At 38.8% G+C, this 14,409-nt stretch overlaps 3 protein-coding genes across 5 annotated transcripts; 2 read left to right on the top strand and 1 right to left on the bottom strand.

Moving 5' to 3' along the window:
* The first annotated feature begins 1,586 nt into the window (after positions 1–1,586).
* LOC105033866 (probable UDP-arabinose 4-epimerase 1) lies at positions 1,587–6,535 on the top strand. Of its 3 annotated transcripts, none has more exons than XM_010908826.3 (11): positions 1,587–1,722; positions 2,584–2,750; positions 3,203–3,327; positions 3,636–3,749; positions 3,892–3,999; positions 4,095–4,186; positions 4,802–4,943; positions 5,202–5,296; positions 5,410–5,539; positions 5,726–5,870; positions 6,050–6,535. In XM_010908826.3, the coding sequence occupies exons 2-11, from the start codon at positions 2,690–2,692 to the stop codon at positions 6,289–6,291; spliced, it is 1,254 nt and encodes a 417-aa protein (XP_010907128.1). In that variant the 5' UTR covers positions 1,587–1,722; positions 2,584–2,689; the 3' UTR covers positions 6,292–6,535. The 3 variants fall into 3 exon arrangements, with proteins under 3 accessions (XP_010907128.1, XP_019702157.1, XP_029117113.1); XM_019846598.3 differs by lacking the exon at positions 1,587–1,722 and adding an exon at positions 1,790–1,926; XM_029261280.2 differs by lacking the exon at positions 1,587–1,722 and having other exon boundaries at positions 2,584–2,724.
* Positions 6,536–7,495: 960 nt separating this feature from the next.
* Positions 7,496–10,562, top strand: LOC105033858 (uncharacterized). Its single transcript, XM_010908816.4, has one exon. It carries the CDS (start codon positions 7,758–7,760, stop codon positions 9,993–9,995), a length of 2,238 nt encoding a protein of 745 aa, XP_010907118.1. The 5' UTR covers positions 7,496–7,757; the 3' UTR covers positions 9,996–10,562.
* Positions 10,563–10,671: 109 nt separating this feature from the next.
* LOC105034132 (pentatricopeptide repeat-containing protein At3g53360, mitochondrial-like) lies at positions 10,672–14,055 on the bottom strand. Its single transcript, XM_010909185.4, has one exon. It carries the CDS (start codon positions 13,609–13,611, stop codon positions 11,518–11,520), a length of 2,094 nt encoding a protein of 697 aa, XP_010907487.4. The 5' UTR covers positions 13,612–14,055; the 3' UTR covers positions 10,672–11,517.
* Positions 14,056–14,409: the final 354 nt, after the last annotated feature.

Raw genomic sequence — 14,409 nt, 5'->3', positions numbered from 1 at the left:
TTAATTTTATATGAATAGTTAATTAAAACATGGTGAATATAAATTAAAAAACCAGTAGGAATGTTAGGGTCCTATTAAGAAATTAATGAGGGAATAATTTTGTTAATATAAAAATCTATCTTTTACATGTTTTATCCATCCTGCATTATATCCTTCTAAATTAATGGGCCAGAATGGATAGACAACTTCTTATTTTCTTCTATCCCTCCTAAAATATTTTTAAAATGATAGATGGGGCCAGCCATCTTTCCAATCTCATGCATCTTCTCTCTCGTAACCTCAACCAATCATAGAGTATATATATATATATATATATAGGTATGTGTGTATGCATGTTCCATTTTATGTTTCGTGAATGGTGTGCTTTTATATATTTGGTGTAAAATATTCAATGCAAGATTCCAATCAAACAATGCCAAACATCAGCATCTCATTTTTCTTGATGATAATAAGGCAGTCCACAAATGTTGACATGGACATAACTATGAGTAACATGCATCCATCCCCTTGTTTATTTCACCAATCACCACATATCACACAAAAGATGGAGAACTTTTACCCAAAAAGGAAAAGGTGAACTGAACAAGGAATGGAGCAGCAATAGATAATACTACCCCTATGTTGATGTTGTGCTTCAACTACCTTCGTTTTTTTTCGGATAATATCAAAAAAAGAAAAAATCATATATCCTTTTATCACAACCTTGTACAGTGTTAGCATATGAGAAGGTATCCGGTTCGTCAAGTGAGTCTTTTGAGTGAGATTCTAAGCCATGTTGATAATTCATGTTGTGATTGATTTTTTTTTTTTTTAAATATCTTAAATATTATACCAAAAAAATATTTTAAATAATAAAATGCATAAGAAAATATTTTATTAATTCTTTCAAACTATGGAGAGCTGGGCAACTGCATGGTGAGGAAGCACCCAAGAAAGCATGAAAGCTGAGGGAGCGTTGCTTATCGGGACTATTAGAGAGGATATTGATGGCGAGCATATAAGTCAAAGCAAATATAGTTCATCTAAAGTGGGAATTTTTAACCTAAGTTGATTATATCTAGTTGACAATAATATAAAAATAAAAATAAATTTGATCGTAAATTATTGTGACCGTTATAAGAATATGAATTAAGGAGCTTCTCAAATTTCAAACTCATTCTTTGAGTGAATTAAGAGATAAAATATGGTCCAAAAAATATTAGATATCACCTAATTATCCATCCAAATACTGATTGCGGTCGCAATTAATTCTAAGTGAAATACTTGCAAGATAGAATCATAAAGGCAGAGTAATGTTACATAGTGAAAATTGAGAAGGGCCCATTACTAAATTTTTATATACAAAATTAGTTCAAAGCATGTAGATGACGCATGGCATGCATGATGCCACCTAACACTTTAACAGTTTGCAATTTTTTAATTGTGTCAAAAAATAATTAAAAGAAAGAAATGCTTTGAAAAAGAAAGGTTTTTTTTAGTTATGGTGTGGGGGATGTCAAAAGTGAGAAAAGGGAAAGGGGGCCCTGATTCCAGAATTTGCGGGCCGTTGAACGAACGATGGAGATAATATGAACCTAAGCGGAGTCAATTCCTCTCCATTTCATAAACCCCACCACCCCCCCCTCTCTCTCTCACCCACCTCAGAAGGACCTCCGCGTCGAGGTTCCAACGCCCATCTCACATCTCTTCGCCCCTGTTCCTCTGTTTCTCCACGGTTCCCAGGTACTGCGGGTCGCTTTCCATGTTGAAATTTTAGACTATTTCTTACCATTTTCATGGCCTTCTGGAGACGGGATTTTGGTTCCAAGATCTTCTGTCATCTGGGTTCGCTGAAATTTTGCTTTTATTCCCTCAGTTTCTTCACTTCCATTGTCGTGATTTTTGTCGGTGCTCTTTTATTTGCTGGAGAGATCGTAGAATTGAATGGTATTTTACTTTTAAGGGAGCTACAGAGGTTAAAGGCGGCACTTTTTTTTTTTTTTTTTTTTTTTTCTGGTTTGGTTTTGGGTTCCTTTTTATGTTGGAAAAATCTAGTTTTGGGGGAATTTACTCTGATCGTTTTTGGGATTTTGTTCTTTTATCAGATCACGCCTTGCTTGGTTGGTTTCAGGTGTCTTTTAGCTGGCGTTTTTGAATTATTTTGGTAGCTGAATCTATTTAGGCATGAAATTGATTTTTCCCTCTTTTTTTGCACTTATTCAATGGTTGCTTTCTCTTCTCCTGACTACCGAAACATGATCCTATGTGAGATCTGTTCGTAGACACTCGCTTTGTTTTTTATTTTTTTATTTTTTGTGACCTTTAAGTGTTCTGGCCCATGCTAATTTTCTCGGTATCGTTTTATTTTTTATTTGTTATTTTTTCAGATGTCTCTAGAGAAATTGCCTTAGGTTCCTCCATTATTGGAATTTTAGGGTTCAATTATCTTTATAATTTATTTTAGGAATTTGAATGCTTTTGCCTTTACCTCTGATTTAGCGTCTTCAAATCAGATTTATAATTTATGAGTTATTTTAGAAATTTTTTGAAGATTGAACGTTGAACAACTAGGATTGATCTTTGGTGATGTTTTTGTTGGCACAGATTTTTGTTTGGCTAAAAATTTGCTGCACAAGGGAGAAGGGGTTTTATCACGCGACTGAAGTGTTTGATTTGATTCCCGTGGTTTGGACTGAGAGACTTTGCTAGAATGCTACCAGCTAACCGGAACAGACCGCAGACTAGGTCTGTTAGACCTTGGTCCTTTTCAGGTTTGGGTTGATCCCCACAATTGGTTGTTATTATCTATTTAACTTACATTTTGATCTAAGTGGATAAGAATTTCGGTTTCATGAAATGAGTTTTCATGTTTTGACTATCTTACGTGTACTGATTAAATAATGTAGCTTCACAAAATGATGCTTTTGCGCTTATGAATTTCCATTTTAGCTGGGCGAATTTACGTTGCTGGCACTTCCACATTTTATGATTTCTGCAACTTTAATATCTATATGGTTGAAACCTACTCTCCCATTTTCCTTCTTCAAGTTGTTTATGGTTTATGCTCCTAAAGAAGTGCTATCGATGTATTTTTCGCATATAGTTAAATACTTGGGAAGAGCAGATAATTTTGAACATCTTCATTTGCAAGCATGAGGATTTTCTTTGCTGTCTCATCTAATTGGTTGAATTCTTTGTTAATATTACTTTTATTCTTTCTCAGAAATGGACTACTCCGATCCAAAACGCAAACCCCACTTTCTCAATAAAGTTCTTGTGGCTGCTGTTCTCACAGTCATGTGCATACTTGTGCTGAAGCAAACTCCTTGTCATAAAGAAATAAGCCCGGTACAAATTTTAACTTCATTCTGTTGTCCTTGTGTCCATTGGTATCAGAATCTTTTGATATGTTAATCTTTTGTTGTCATCTATGCAATTAGAGTTGCCACTGAATTATGCTAAAAGCATCCTTAGATTTTTTGCCTAAGGCCAGGATTTGGCCAGCAGCAGAAGCTGTTTGATTATATATTAGGGATGTAATAATACACACGACTGCCATAAAGTTGTTCCTGAATGGTAGCAATATAAAGTTCTGTCTTATGCTTCTCATTTATGTTTGCCTGATAGCTTCTTTGGTTGATCTTGCATCTTCTTAGTTCTCCATCCGCGAACCTGGGGTGACACATGTCTTAGTAACAGGGGGTGCTGGCTATATAGGTTCACATGCTGTACTTCGGCTATTAAAGGACTCGTATCGAGTGACTATAGTGGTAATTCTCAATTATTATTATATGCAATTGATCCATCTTTCTTTCTTGTTTTTCTTTTCTGTGCTCCAGTATTGTTTTATATCAAAGCTTCGGTATTGTATTCTCCTGTAAATCACTAATCTTTCTTATTCAAATTCGACAGGATAATCTTTCTAGGGGGAATATTGGGGCCATTAAGGTTCTCCAGGAACGATTCCCAGGGCCTGGAAGACTTCAATTTATATATGCTGATTTAGGAGATGCAAAAGCTGTATGTTATCACATGCCTTTCAATATCCATTTTTTTGATAAAAAATTATTGCATGTCAGAATGGACTTGAGTTTGATTTTTTAATCAATGTTCAGGTTAAAAGAGTATTTGCAGAAAATGCAATTGATGCTGTTATGCACTTTGCAGCTGTCGCTTATGTGGGTGAAAGCACACTAGAACCTCTTAGGTATGCTGTTTTTTATATTCCTTATGAAGTTTTCTTAACATCATAATGATAGCAAACAATTGGGGTGGATTGTTTCTTTGGTTCATTCAATCCTTATAATTTGGTGGAGGAGGGTATATTGGATTGAGCCACAAAATGAAACTCCATGATTCTGTCTATCATGCTTTTAAACAGGGTGATGGATCTTTAGTTGTAAACTGCAGATACCAGGCTTATTTTTTAGGATTAATTTTAAAAAAAGTTTCTTGTCAGCCATTTTTTTTAGTAAATTTGAAATTGTTTGTAGAAGATCATTAATTTGTTGAATTATACAGTGATCAGTTTTTTTTTGTTGCATGGCATTAGAAGCTTTTAGTTCCTTAAAATTGCTCTATGCTCCATAAGTTGTGGGTCCTAATCCTTAAAATTTGACATGTTAAATTTATTGCTGCATTCAGGATTGGCATCATGACTTCACCAGTCACCTCCCCTTAATAATTAGATCACTTGTCTAAATTTGCTAACTTTAGTATCATGAGATACTGCAACTGATTGTAAATTGTGGATAAATCTACATGTTGGAAATTCAGCTTTAGTGCTAATAATTCCTTGTTATCATATTCTATTTTTTGACAGGTACTATCACAATATAACATCGAATACTTTGACTGTGCTAGAAGCTATGGCAGCCCATGATGTTAAAACCCTAATTTATTCTAGTACATGTGCAACTTATGGAGAGCCTGAAAAGATGCCTATCACAGAAGAAACTCCTCAGGTTATGTAGGAATTTATTTGATTATTTGATCGGATTGATTATGCATTGAAGTTTTCTTTTCATTGGCTTAAAGTCATCTAGCTTCTTTAGAAAGAAAATGAAATCATAGCATGTTGTTACTTAAATATCTTTTTCTTTGAGTTATTTCCAATTGTCAAACAATATGAAGCAGAATGTCTATAGGCTAAACCATGCATAGAAGGATTGAGCTGTGCATTTTAGGTTCTTTGAACTAATTTTTTCTGTGCATGTGTGCAGTTTCCCATTAACCCATATGGGAAGGCTAAGAAAATGGCAGAGGACATCATTTTGGATTTCTCAAAGAAATCGAACATGGCCGTAATGATTTTGAGGTATGTTGCTGCTGAAATAAAGATGAATCCACTAAGTCCGATGCTTTTGTGATTAAGAAATTGATTACCTAATTGGATAACAGTAGAGATTAAGCTCACATTTCTGCTTTCAGATATTTCAATGTCATTGGATCTGATCCAGAGGGAAGGTTAGGTGAAGCTCCCAGACCTGAATTGCGAGAGCATGGACGTATTTCTGGTGCATGTTTTGATGCAGCTTTAGGAATTATTCCAGGTCTTAAGGTATGGTGGTTACTCATTCTCCTTGTATAAAGATGCAGTATATTGCTATTTCTAATCCTTCAGTCATATCTTGTGAAATCTGTTGGTAAAACGAGTTTCTAAATGTATAAGATTCAAGTACTGATGCAGAGAAGGAAACAAATTATGTTCAGATTTGTTGCTGATGGTATGTTGGCTGCCTTATAGGTTAAAGGAACTGACTATGAAACGCCTGATGGAACCTGTATACGAGACTATATTGATGTCACCGATCTTGTTGATGCTCATGTGAAAGCCCTGGACAAGGCAGAACCAAATAAAGTTGGCATATACAATGTCGGAACAGGAAAAGGTCCCCTTATGCCACTTTTGCTTTTCTCCTCATATTTCTTAAATAATAGTTTCTTGTTTAACTCTTATTTGCAGGAATTTTTTCATTTCTAAATAATAGTTTCTTGAACTAGATGTCACTATGAATGGATATTCGTTCTATCCAGTAATTCCTAACTTCTTTTTTGTATTACTGATCAGGTAGATCAGTGAGAGAGTTTGTGGAAGCATGCAAGCAAGCAACTGGGGTTGACATTAAGGTTGATTACCTTAGCCGCCGTCCAGGCGATTATGCTGAAGTTTATAGCAATCCGTCCAAGATAAATCGTGAATTGAACTGGACAGCAAAACACACGGACCTTCTGGAGAGCCTTCGCGTTGCATGGAGATGGCAGAAAGAACATAGGAATGGCTATGGTTCACCACTGGCCATGGCTTCCTGATATGGCTCTTTGCATCATCTGTACTTACATAGAAGTTTATGAGCTCTTCCTTCATCTATGGCTCTTTAGATAGAAGAGTGGTGGTAATGAGGCGCATAGAAGGATTCATCCGTACACAACTTGGTTGTAGGAGCAGTTCATTTCTTATTTTTACATATGTAGCATGTAATAGGAGCTGTTCATTTCTTATTTTTACATGGACAACAAATTTAATAAAGATTGTAGTAGATGGCCATCCTCATAATTGTATTGTTCCCGTGTATGGTAATTAGTGGAGTGGCATTTTTTTGACTTCGTTTCGAAGTTTAACTTAATTGGAAGTTCTGGTGTGCTTTTTCAGGGAGCATGCATCCTCTTTAATCTGCCCTAGCGGCATCGATGAGGTTTCTCAGTGAAACATAACAGATTGATGAGCGCAAAGCATTCATGATATTTGGTATTGCCAACAATCTACAAGCTTCAACATTCATTGATTGTTGGCAATGAAAAACAAATTAATTCTTCAACAGGCTTATGAGTACTCTGAAGTCTACCATGCAGTAAGAGGACTTGAATTCACTGAAAAATGGGATGTGAAAGGTTGATGGTTGTTGGTGACTTGGAGACTTGCATAAGACATGTTCATGAAAATTCGACCAATAAAAGAGGATGCTATAATTATGATACGGTGAAAATTCATTGCTCTTGCCAATGGGTGTACGACCAACAGGAGAAGAAACCTACAAAAGCCAAGTATGTACCCACAATAAAGGATCTTTTGCAATGCGCTGTTTGCACCATAAAGTACTGTATAACATTCAATAGCGACTGCCATCTAGCTTTTGATGGAGGTCGGCCATCGGCTGCTAGACAGCATTCTACAATGCAAACAGCGCATCATAAAAGATCTTTTGCTCACAACAATATAGATAGATATGTCCACATTGACATGCACTATTAAATACTATATAATAAACAGAATGGGGGACTTCCCCCTCGTTTAATCCTCAAAAGACAATATTGGCAGACAAAGGAGGGTACTAAAACATCTTAATTAACAATGCAAGTGACTCCATATGTGGAAATACAGAAGCTTGCTGACAGTGCTGCCAAAGAGTTCAAATCAGAACAAGCAAAATGATAATGCTTTGGCCTTCTGGGCTGCCAAAGTGTTACAATCAGACAGAAATATAATGCGCTGTCCTCATGGACCCAGGCTCTCTCTCTCTCTCTCGTGCCAAATAATAGAGCTGTACTGCGTCAGGCTTAAAGATTGGGGGCAGATGGCAACATTTATTTAGATTTGTCAGTCACGGGTCAAATGGTGATCGCGACCGACAATACTTTCCTTGCCGTTGGCATCTCAGATTTACTTTACCGTTAATCCAGCCCAGTGCTTTTTTTTACCGTTATATTTCAATTTTGGACTCACGTAAAGAAATCCTTTTAACACCTTTAGACGAGCGACAAAACGCCTCCCCCCCAAAATGAATTCCACCCTCAAGTCCGTGGGCGAGAGGGGGAGCCTCGTCTTCAATCAAAATGTAAAGCTTACCCAGCTCGCGAGATCTGGCCGACTTGAAGAAGCCGTCAAAATATTTGATGGCATGACGAATCGAAACACTGTGACTTATAACTCGATGATCTCGGCGTATGCCAAGAATGGCAGGATAGCCGAAGCGAGGCGTCTCTTCGATCGGATGCCCTTCAGGAACTTGGTTTCATGGAACACTATGATTGCTGGATACTCCCACAATGAGTGTGTTCAGGAGGCATCTGAATTGTTCGAAAGAATGCCCAAAAGGGATGTCTTTTCATGGACTTTGATGATTTCTTGTTACGTGCGGAATGGGGAATTGGAGAAGGCAAGGTGCCTCTTTGATCGGATGCCTGGAGAGAAGAGTTCGGTCTGTTATAATGCGATGATCTCGGGTTATGCGAAGAATAGGAGGTTCGAAGATGCCATCAGGTTATTGAATGAGATGCCGTATCGGGACTTGGTTTCATGGAACTCGGTGCTTGCGGGGTACACGCAGAATGAACTGATGGGACTCGCTTTGAGGTTTTTTGATGACATGCCCGAGAGGGATGTGGTCTCATGGAACTTAATGGTTGATGGCTTTGTTCGAATTGGCGATATGGGCACAGCGTTGGAGTACTTTAGAAGGATTCCTTGCCCAAATGTTGTTTCATGGGTGACAATGCTCAATGGTTACTGCAGGAGCGGTCGGATCATTGAGGCTAGAAGGATATTTGATCAAATGCCAGAGAGGAATGTGGTATCCCGGAATGCAATGATTGCAGGATATGTGCAGAGTTTGCAAATAGAAGAAGCTAGTAGGTTGTTCCTGGAGATGCCAGAGAGAAACTCAGTAACGTGGACAACCATGATTAATGGATTTGTTCGTGTTGGGAGGCTTAACGATGCAAGGGCACTGCTTGATAGGATGCCTTTTAAAAACGTTGCAGCTCAGACTGCAATGATCAATGGCTATGTTCAGGGCAACAGAATGGATGATGCTCATCAACTTTTTGAGCAAATAAGCACACGAGATGCTGTATGTTGGAATACAATGATCTCTGCCTATGCACAATGTGGAAGAATGGATGAAGCTCTGCTATTGTTCAACAAGATGCCAAAGAAGGATGTTGTCTCTTGGAATACTATGATCGCAGGGTATGCTCAAGAAGGGCGAATGGATGAAGCAGTTGGAATTTTTGAACAAATTAGTAAGAGAAATACAGTCTCATGGAATTCTATTATTTCTGGATTCACTCAAAATGGGTTCTATACAGAGGCACTTCAGTATTTTGTGTTGATGAGGAAGGAGGGAAGGAAACCAGATTGGTCTTCATTTGCATGTGGCCTCAGTGCTTGTGCAAACCTTGCAGCTTTACAGGTAGGAAAGCAATTCCACCAACTCCTCCTGAAAAGTGGTCATGTCCATGATACGTTTGCTGGTAATGCACTGATAGCTATGTATGCCCGGTGTGGAAGGATCTCGAGAGCAAGTCAAGTCTTTGATGAGATGGGATCATTGGATCTTGTTTCATGGAATTCTTTGATTGCTGGTTATGCCTTGAATGGCTATGGAACAGAGGCAATCTCACTGTTCCAAGAGATGGAGACCAATGGGGTGAGGCCTGATGAGATCACCTTTGTGAGTGTTCTATCAGCCTGTAACCATGCAGGAATGATTGATGAAGGACTAGATTTGTTTAACACCATAAGCAGAGCCTACTTGCTTAAACCTGTGGCTGAGCATTATGCCTGTGTCGTCGACTTGCTTGGCCGAGCAGGGAGATTGGAAGAAGCATTCAAACTCGTGCAGGGAATGCCAATCGAGGCAACTGCTGGTATATGGGGTGCCTTACTTGGGGCTTGCCGCATATATAAGAATCCAGAGCTTGGGAATTTTGCTGCTGAGAAGCTATTTGAACTCGAACCCTACAAGACTTCAAACTATGTGCTGTTGTCAAACATACATGCTGAGGCAGGTAAATGGGATGAGGTTGAAAGAGTAAGGGTTTTGATGAAAGAGAGAGGAGTGCAGAAGCAACGGGGCTGCAGTTGGATTGAAATTAAGAATAAGGTCTGTGCCTTCTCCTCTGATGATTCAACACAGCCAAGAACAGTAGAAGTGTGCACAGTTTTGGAGACATTGAATGCACAGATGAGAAATACAGGGCTTATGGCTGGTTCATGTCAAATAGAATGTGGATGACATTTGGGCATCAATTCACAAGGATATTATTAATGCTTCTCATTATTCTTCACCGAGAATTCTATTGCTCATAAATGAATTGAGTCAAAGGGATGAAGTACTCTGAGATCAGTGTGACTGAATTCTTTTGCTGTTGGGTTCAATACGATCACCATTGAGCTTGTTGCCTCTGCAAGCTCCATGCCAGAATCACATACGTATATAGAGCTGCATTAAATCATTTCATGTTCAAGTCAGCTCACCATCTAATAGTGAGGCCTCAGTAATCGGTTATGTTGATCATTGAGGGAGAAGAATCTGTTGGTTGAAATTTGAGTTAAAGAATCAGAGATGAGAGCTACATGTGGCAGATCGGAGAATAACCGTAATGATATTAATCCAGCCTCTCCCAACAATGTGGGGGTGGCATCAGATAATCATAAATAGTGTTGATTTTTTGGAGCACATTGTCTCTGTTTGTAAAATATGAGTAGAAATCGTTTGAGAAATTAGTCATGTAATTTGTGACCTATACAAATTATTGCAGCACAATGAAAGCAGTCCTCTACCTTGAAATTTCATTACCAATTCATTTTTGTATCATTGAGACCAAGAGATCAAAATTTTTCAATACAGGAAGAGTAACCTTTTACAATGTTATTTCTATCACCAATCTGTTGCCTCTTCAGACATAAAAAGGGGAATGTCCAGAACATTCTCAGGCTAAAATTTTCAAAAGTAATTCTTTATTATCTACATTGCGAATGATGTCGGTTAAGGAGGGTCTTGGTATAGAGACATTCAATTCGATGATGAAACTTATTTCAGTTTCTCAATCCTTGACCTCTGTAATCAGTTCTCTAGCAGTTTGGTAGTATTGCACTACCTAATTTCATCTAATATCTTGCATGGTTGCATATTGCAGTCCACAAGAACATCTGCATGATTGCAGTCTATGATTGTCTTCTAGTGCGAATGAGGCTACTGCCAGTGGCACCTTTCCCTTGTCAGAAAATGGAGAACACAAACTTTTTGTGCATGTTCAATGTTATAATGGTTTTGTTGTGTCCCCATTCAATTTGATCTTCTCTTTGGTGTCTAAACCTAAATGTTTCTTTTTCATCAAAGTCCCCCAACTTGCAACGCATCAAATATATCTTTTGAACCAAGGGCTGCCATACCACACCGTACCATCCAATACAGGGTATACAATTCTACACCGTATCATATCAGTACGGCATACCATACCATACCGATCTTACCATACCATACCAAACCGTGTACCGACATTATAATTGGATGATACTGGTACGGGGTCCAGTGCTGAGATGGAAACCTTGTTCTAAACACTCCTGTGCTTCCGCTCAACTTCGTCCAGGATCCTCTTCTAGTGCCAACGAGGCAATTGCAAAATTACATCCTATCCGTTTGTCAGAAAATGGAGTTAAACTCTTTGTCCTGGTCAATGTCATAATGGTTTTGCTCTGTCATGTTCAATGTGATATTCTCTTTGATGTATACATCCTACATGTTTCTTTATTCATCAAATTCCTCCAACTTGCAGCATATCAAATATATCTTCTGAACACTCCTGGGCTTCAACCCAACTTCTTCCAGGCTCCTTTTGTAGTCCTTGATCTTTCATCATAGCATGAAAGCGAGCCCTTGTATCCCACATACCCAGGGAAGCATGAATGCCAGATAATATGATGTAAGGGGAAGGGTCTTCTGGTCTCATCTGCAATATCTTTTTTGCTGCAAATTTTGCAAGCTCTACATTTCCATGGACCTTGCATGATGCAAGAAGGGCTTCCCAAACCAACTGGTCTGGCTCACAGGGCATTGCATCAATGAACTCCATGGCATCATGAAGCCTACCAGCACGGCCAAATAGGTCAACTATGCAGGAATAGTGCTCCATTATGGGTTCCAATCCATACTCTGAGCTCATAAGTTGGAAGTACCTACAACCCTCAGCAATGAGGCCCACTCGACTGCAAGAGACTAATAGTCCAGTGAAAGTATATTCATTGGGCCGAAGACCTTCTTTCTGCATTTGGTTGAACAGTTCTAGAGCCTCTGTCTCATAACCATGCTGTGAATGACCTACAATTAAGGCATTCCAAGAGACAATGTCTCTATTTGTCATAGAGTTGAAGACTCTTTTTGCCACTTCAATACTTCCACACTTTGCATACATTGTTATAAGAGAATTCTCCACAGAGAGGTTATCAGCACTCCCCATTTTCACAATCCTTGAGTGTATCTGCCGACCAGTCGAAAGGCTCACTGTTGTAGAGCATGCCTGTATGGCACTGGTGATGCTAAAGATGGGTGGGCTCAGTCCTTCCTGAAGCATTTGCCTAAACAACAGGAGGGCTTCTTCCCCATAACCATTCTGACTATAGCATGTCAATATTGCTGTCCAAGAGATCATATCCTTATCTCCCATCAGCTGAAACACTGTCTGAGCCTTTCTAATTTCATGACATCTTCCATATAGTGTGATTAAAGCATTGCTAACTGATACATCTGATGTGAAACCTTTCCTCATAGCAAGACAATGGATCTCTTTTCCCATTCCTAATTCCTTTAACATTGAACAAGCACCAATTACACTTGCAAACACAAATACATCCATTATAAACTTCTCCTCTATCATCTTACGGAACACATCAATTGCCTCTAGATTGAATCCATTCTGCATGTAAGCCACTAGCAGCGAAGTTTGTGAAACCACATCTTGGTTTATTCTGTCACAGAGTCTAATAACTTCATCCATTCCCCCACACCTCCCATACATTGCAATCAGAGCACTTCCCATAAGATCATCCACTTCAATCCCAAGCTTCACCATGCATCCATGTGCCTGCTTGGCTTGGCTTAGCTTGATAGGTGCATCGAAAGTCTTGACCAGACTAGCAAATGTCATGCCAACTGGCTGAATCCCCCTGCAAATCATGTCCTTGAAAAGCTTGAATGCATAATCCCATAAATGATGCTGCCCACTATTGGCTAAGGAAGTGATCATAGTAGTCCAAGAAACAACATCCTTATTTGGAGTCTGATCAAAGATGTTCCATGATTCTTTGACCTTCCCACACTTGGAATACATGTCAATCAGTGCACCTGCTACAAATGTATCAGATTCGACTCCGAATTTAATTATGTCACAGTGGATTTGGACCCCTGTTCTCAAGTCATTAGCACGAGCACAGCCCGTGACAATGCTGCCAAAAGTGAATTTGTTTGGGAGGAGACTGTCTTCGTCCTTATTCATGAATTTGTTTGGGAGGAGCCCATCTTCAACCTCTCCCACTGGAATTCTGCTACCTAGCATTTCTCTGAGCAGAAAGATGGCATCTTTGAGATTGCCTGTTTGAGCATAGCCACAAATCATCGTAGACCAAGTGACAACATTCCTTTGGGGCATTACGCCGAACAGCTTGCGAGCATGGACGATCATCAAGCGTGAAACATAAGCATGGAGCAGGTTGTTGGAGAGGAAGGTGGAGCACAGGCAGCCCAGCCTAAAAGAGAGGCCATGGACGACCCTTGGGTCGATGGCCCGGCATTTGAGATGGGAGGAAAGCTTGTCTGGAAGACTGGGTAGTGTGGTGGACTCCATTGGATCCATGGGTTTGTGGGAAAGAAGCTATCAGTTTCTTTTCATGGTTGAAAGTGAAGTATGGCTGCTGGATTTGGTTGCAAAAATGCTGATGGATTGGATTGTACTGGGGCTGAGAAGATAAAGAGAGAGGCATTGGCAAGTGTAAAGTTGTCTAGGATGTGATCCAAGGCAGTAAATTTGGCATGGGTTTTGTATTGAACTTGGAAGAAGAGCCCATGAAAAAGAGGGAAGCCCATGGATCATACAGAATAGTGGCTCAGGACTGCTTGGTGATCATAAGAAGTTTAAAATGCAGTTATTATACACAGTTGTTGGGAGGTCAAACATGCCGCTAATTGGATCTGGGAGCAGTGCTAGATGGATAAATATAGTGATATCTTGTTTTCTAATTTTCCATGAGAGCTTTTAATTGTCTTCCTTGATGACCTTTCTATCCTTGTATGGGCTTGACCTATTAATTTTTTGGCAAGAAGGCGTTCATATTTTGTTTACTAATCTTTTGTCTTTTTACTCTTTTTCAAAAAATCCACTTTGCCTTTATCTTATACAATATTACTTTTTATTTCTTTTATAAAAAAAATTATTGAGAAATTCACCGTGCCACGACAATAACCTACTCGCATACTAGGTGCATATACAATACATGATGCACATGTATGAATGTCGATATATTAGTTACTAAAAGATAGAAAGTCTAAAATGAGCCATTCCTATCGGGACAAGAAAAAAAAAATGATGCTTTGTTAAAACAAAATGAAAGTGGTGTTGATTTTTATTGTAAATTTTTATTTTTCGGATAGCTAA

Source organism: Elaeis guineensis, chromosome 2 (assembly GCF_000442705.2).
Source record: "Elaeis guineensis isolate ETL-2024a chromosome 2, EG11, whole genome shotgun sequence".
Taxonomy (NCBI): Eukaryota; Viridiplantae; Streptophyta; class Magnoliopsida; order Arecales; family Arecaceae; genus Elaeis; species Elaeis guineensis.
Note: the sequence above shows the minus strand (reverse complement) of the source record. Positions and strands in the feature narration are given on the sequence as shown.

What these genes read in the sequence shown, in the direction of transcription:
- LOC105033858 (XM_010908816.4), top strand. Translation starts at nt 7,758, where the DNA reads ATGAATTCCACCCTCAAGTCCGTGGGCGAGAGGGGGAGCCTCGTCTTC.
- LOC105034132 (XM_010909185.4), bottom strand. Translation starts at nt 13,611, where the DNA reads ATGGATCCAATGGAGTCCACCACACTACCCAGTCTTCCAGACAAGCTT.
- LOC105033866 (XM_010908826.3), top strand. Translation starts at nt 2,690, where the DNA reads ATGCTACCAGCTAACCGGAACAGACCGCAGACTAGGTCTGTTAGACCT. An exon ending in TAGACCTTGGTCCTTTTCAG is followed by an intron (nt 2,751 to 3,202) that starts GTTTGGGTTGAT and finishes ATTCTTTCTCAG; the next exon opens with AAATGGACTACTCCGATCCA. An exon ending in CGTATCGAGTGACTATAGTG is followed by an intron (nt 3,750 to 3,891) that starts GTAATTCTCAAT and finishes CAAATTCGACAG; the next exon opens with GATAATCTTTCTAGGGGGAA.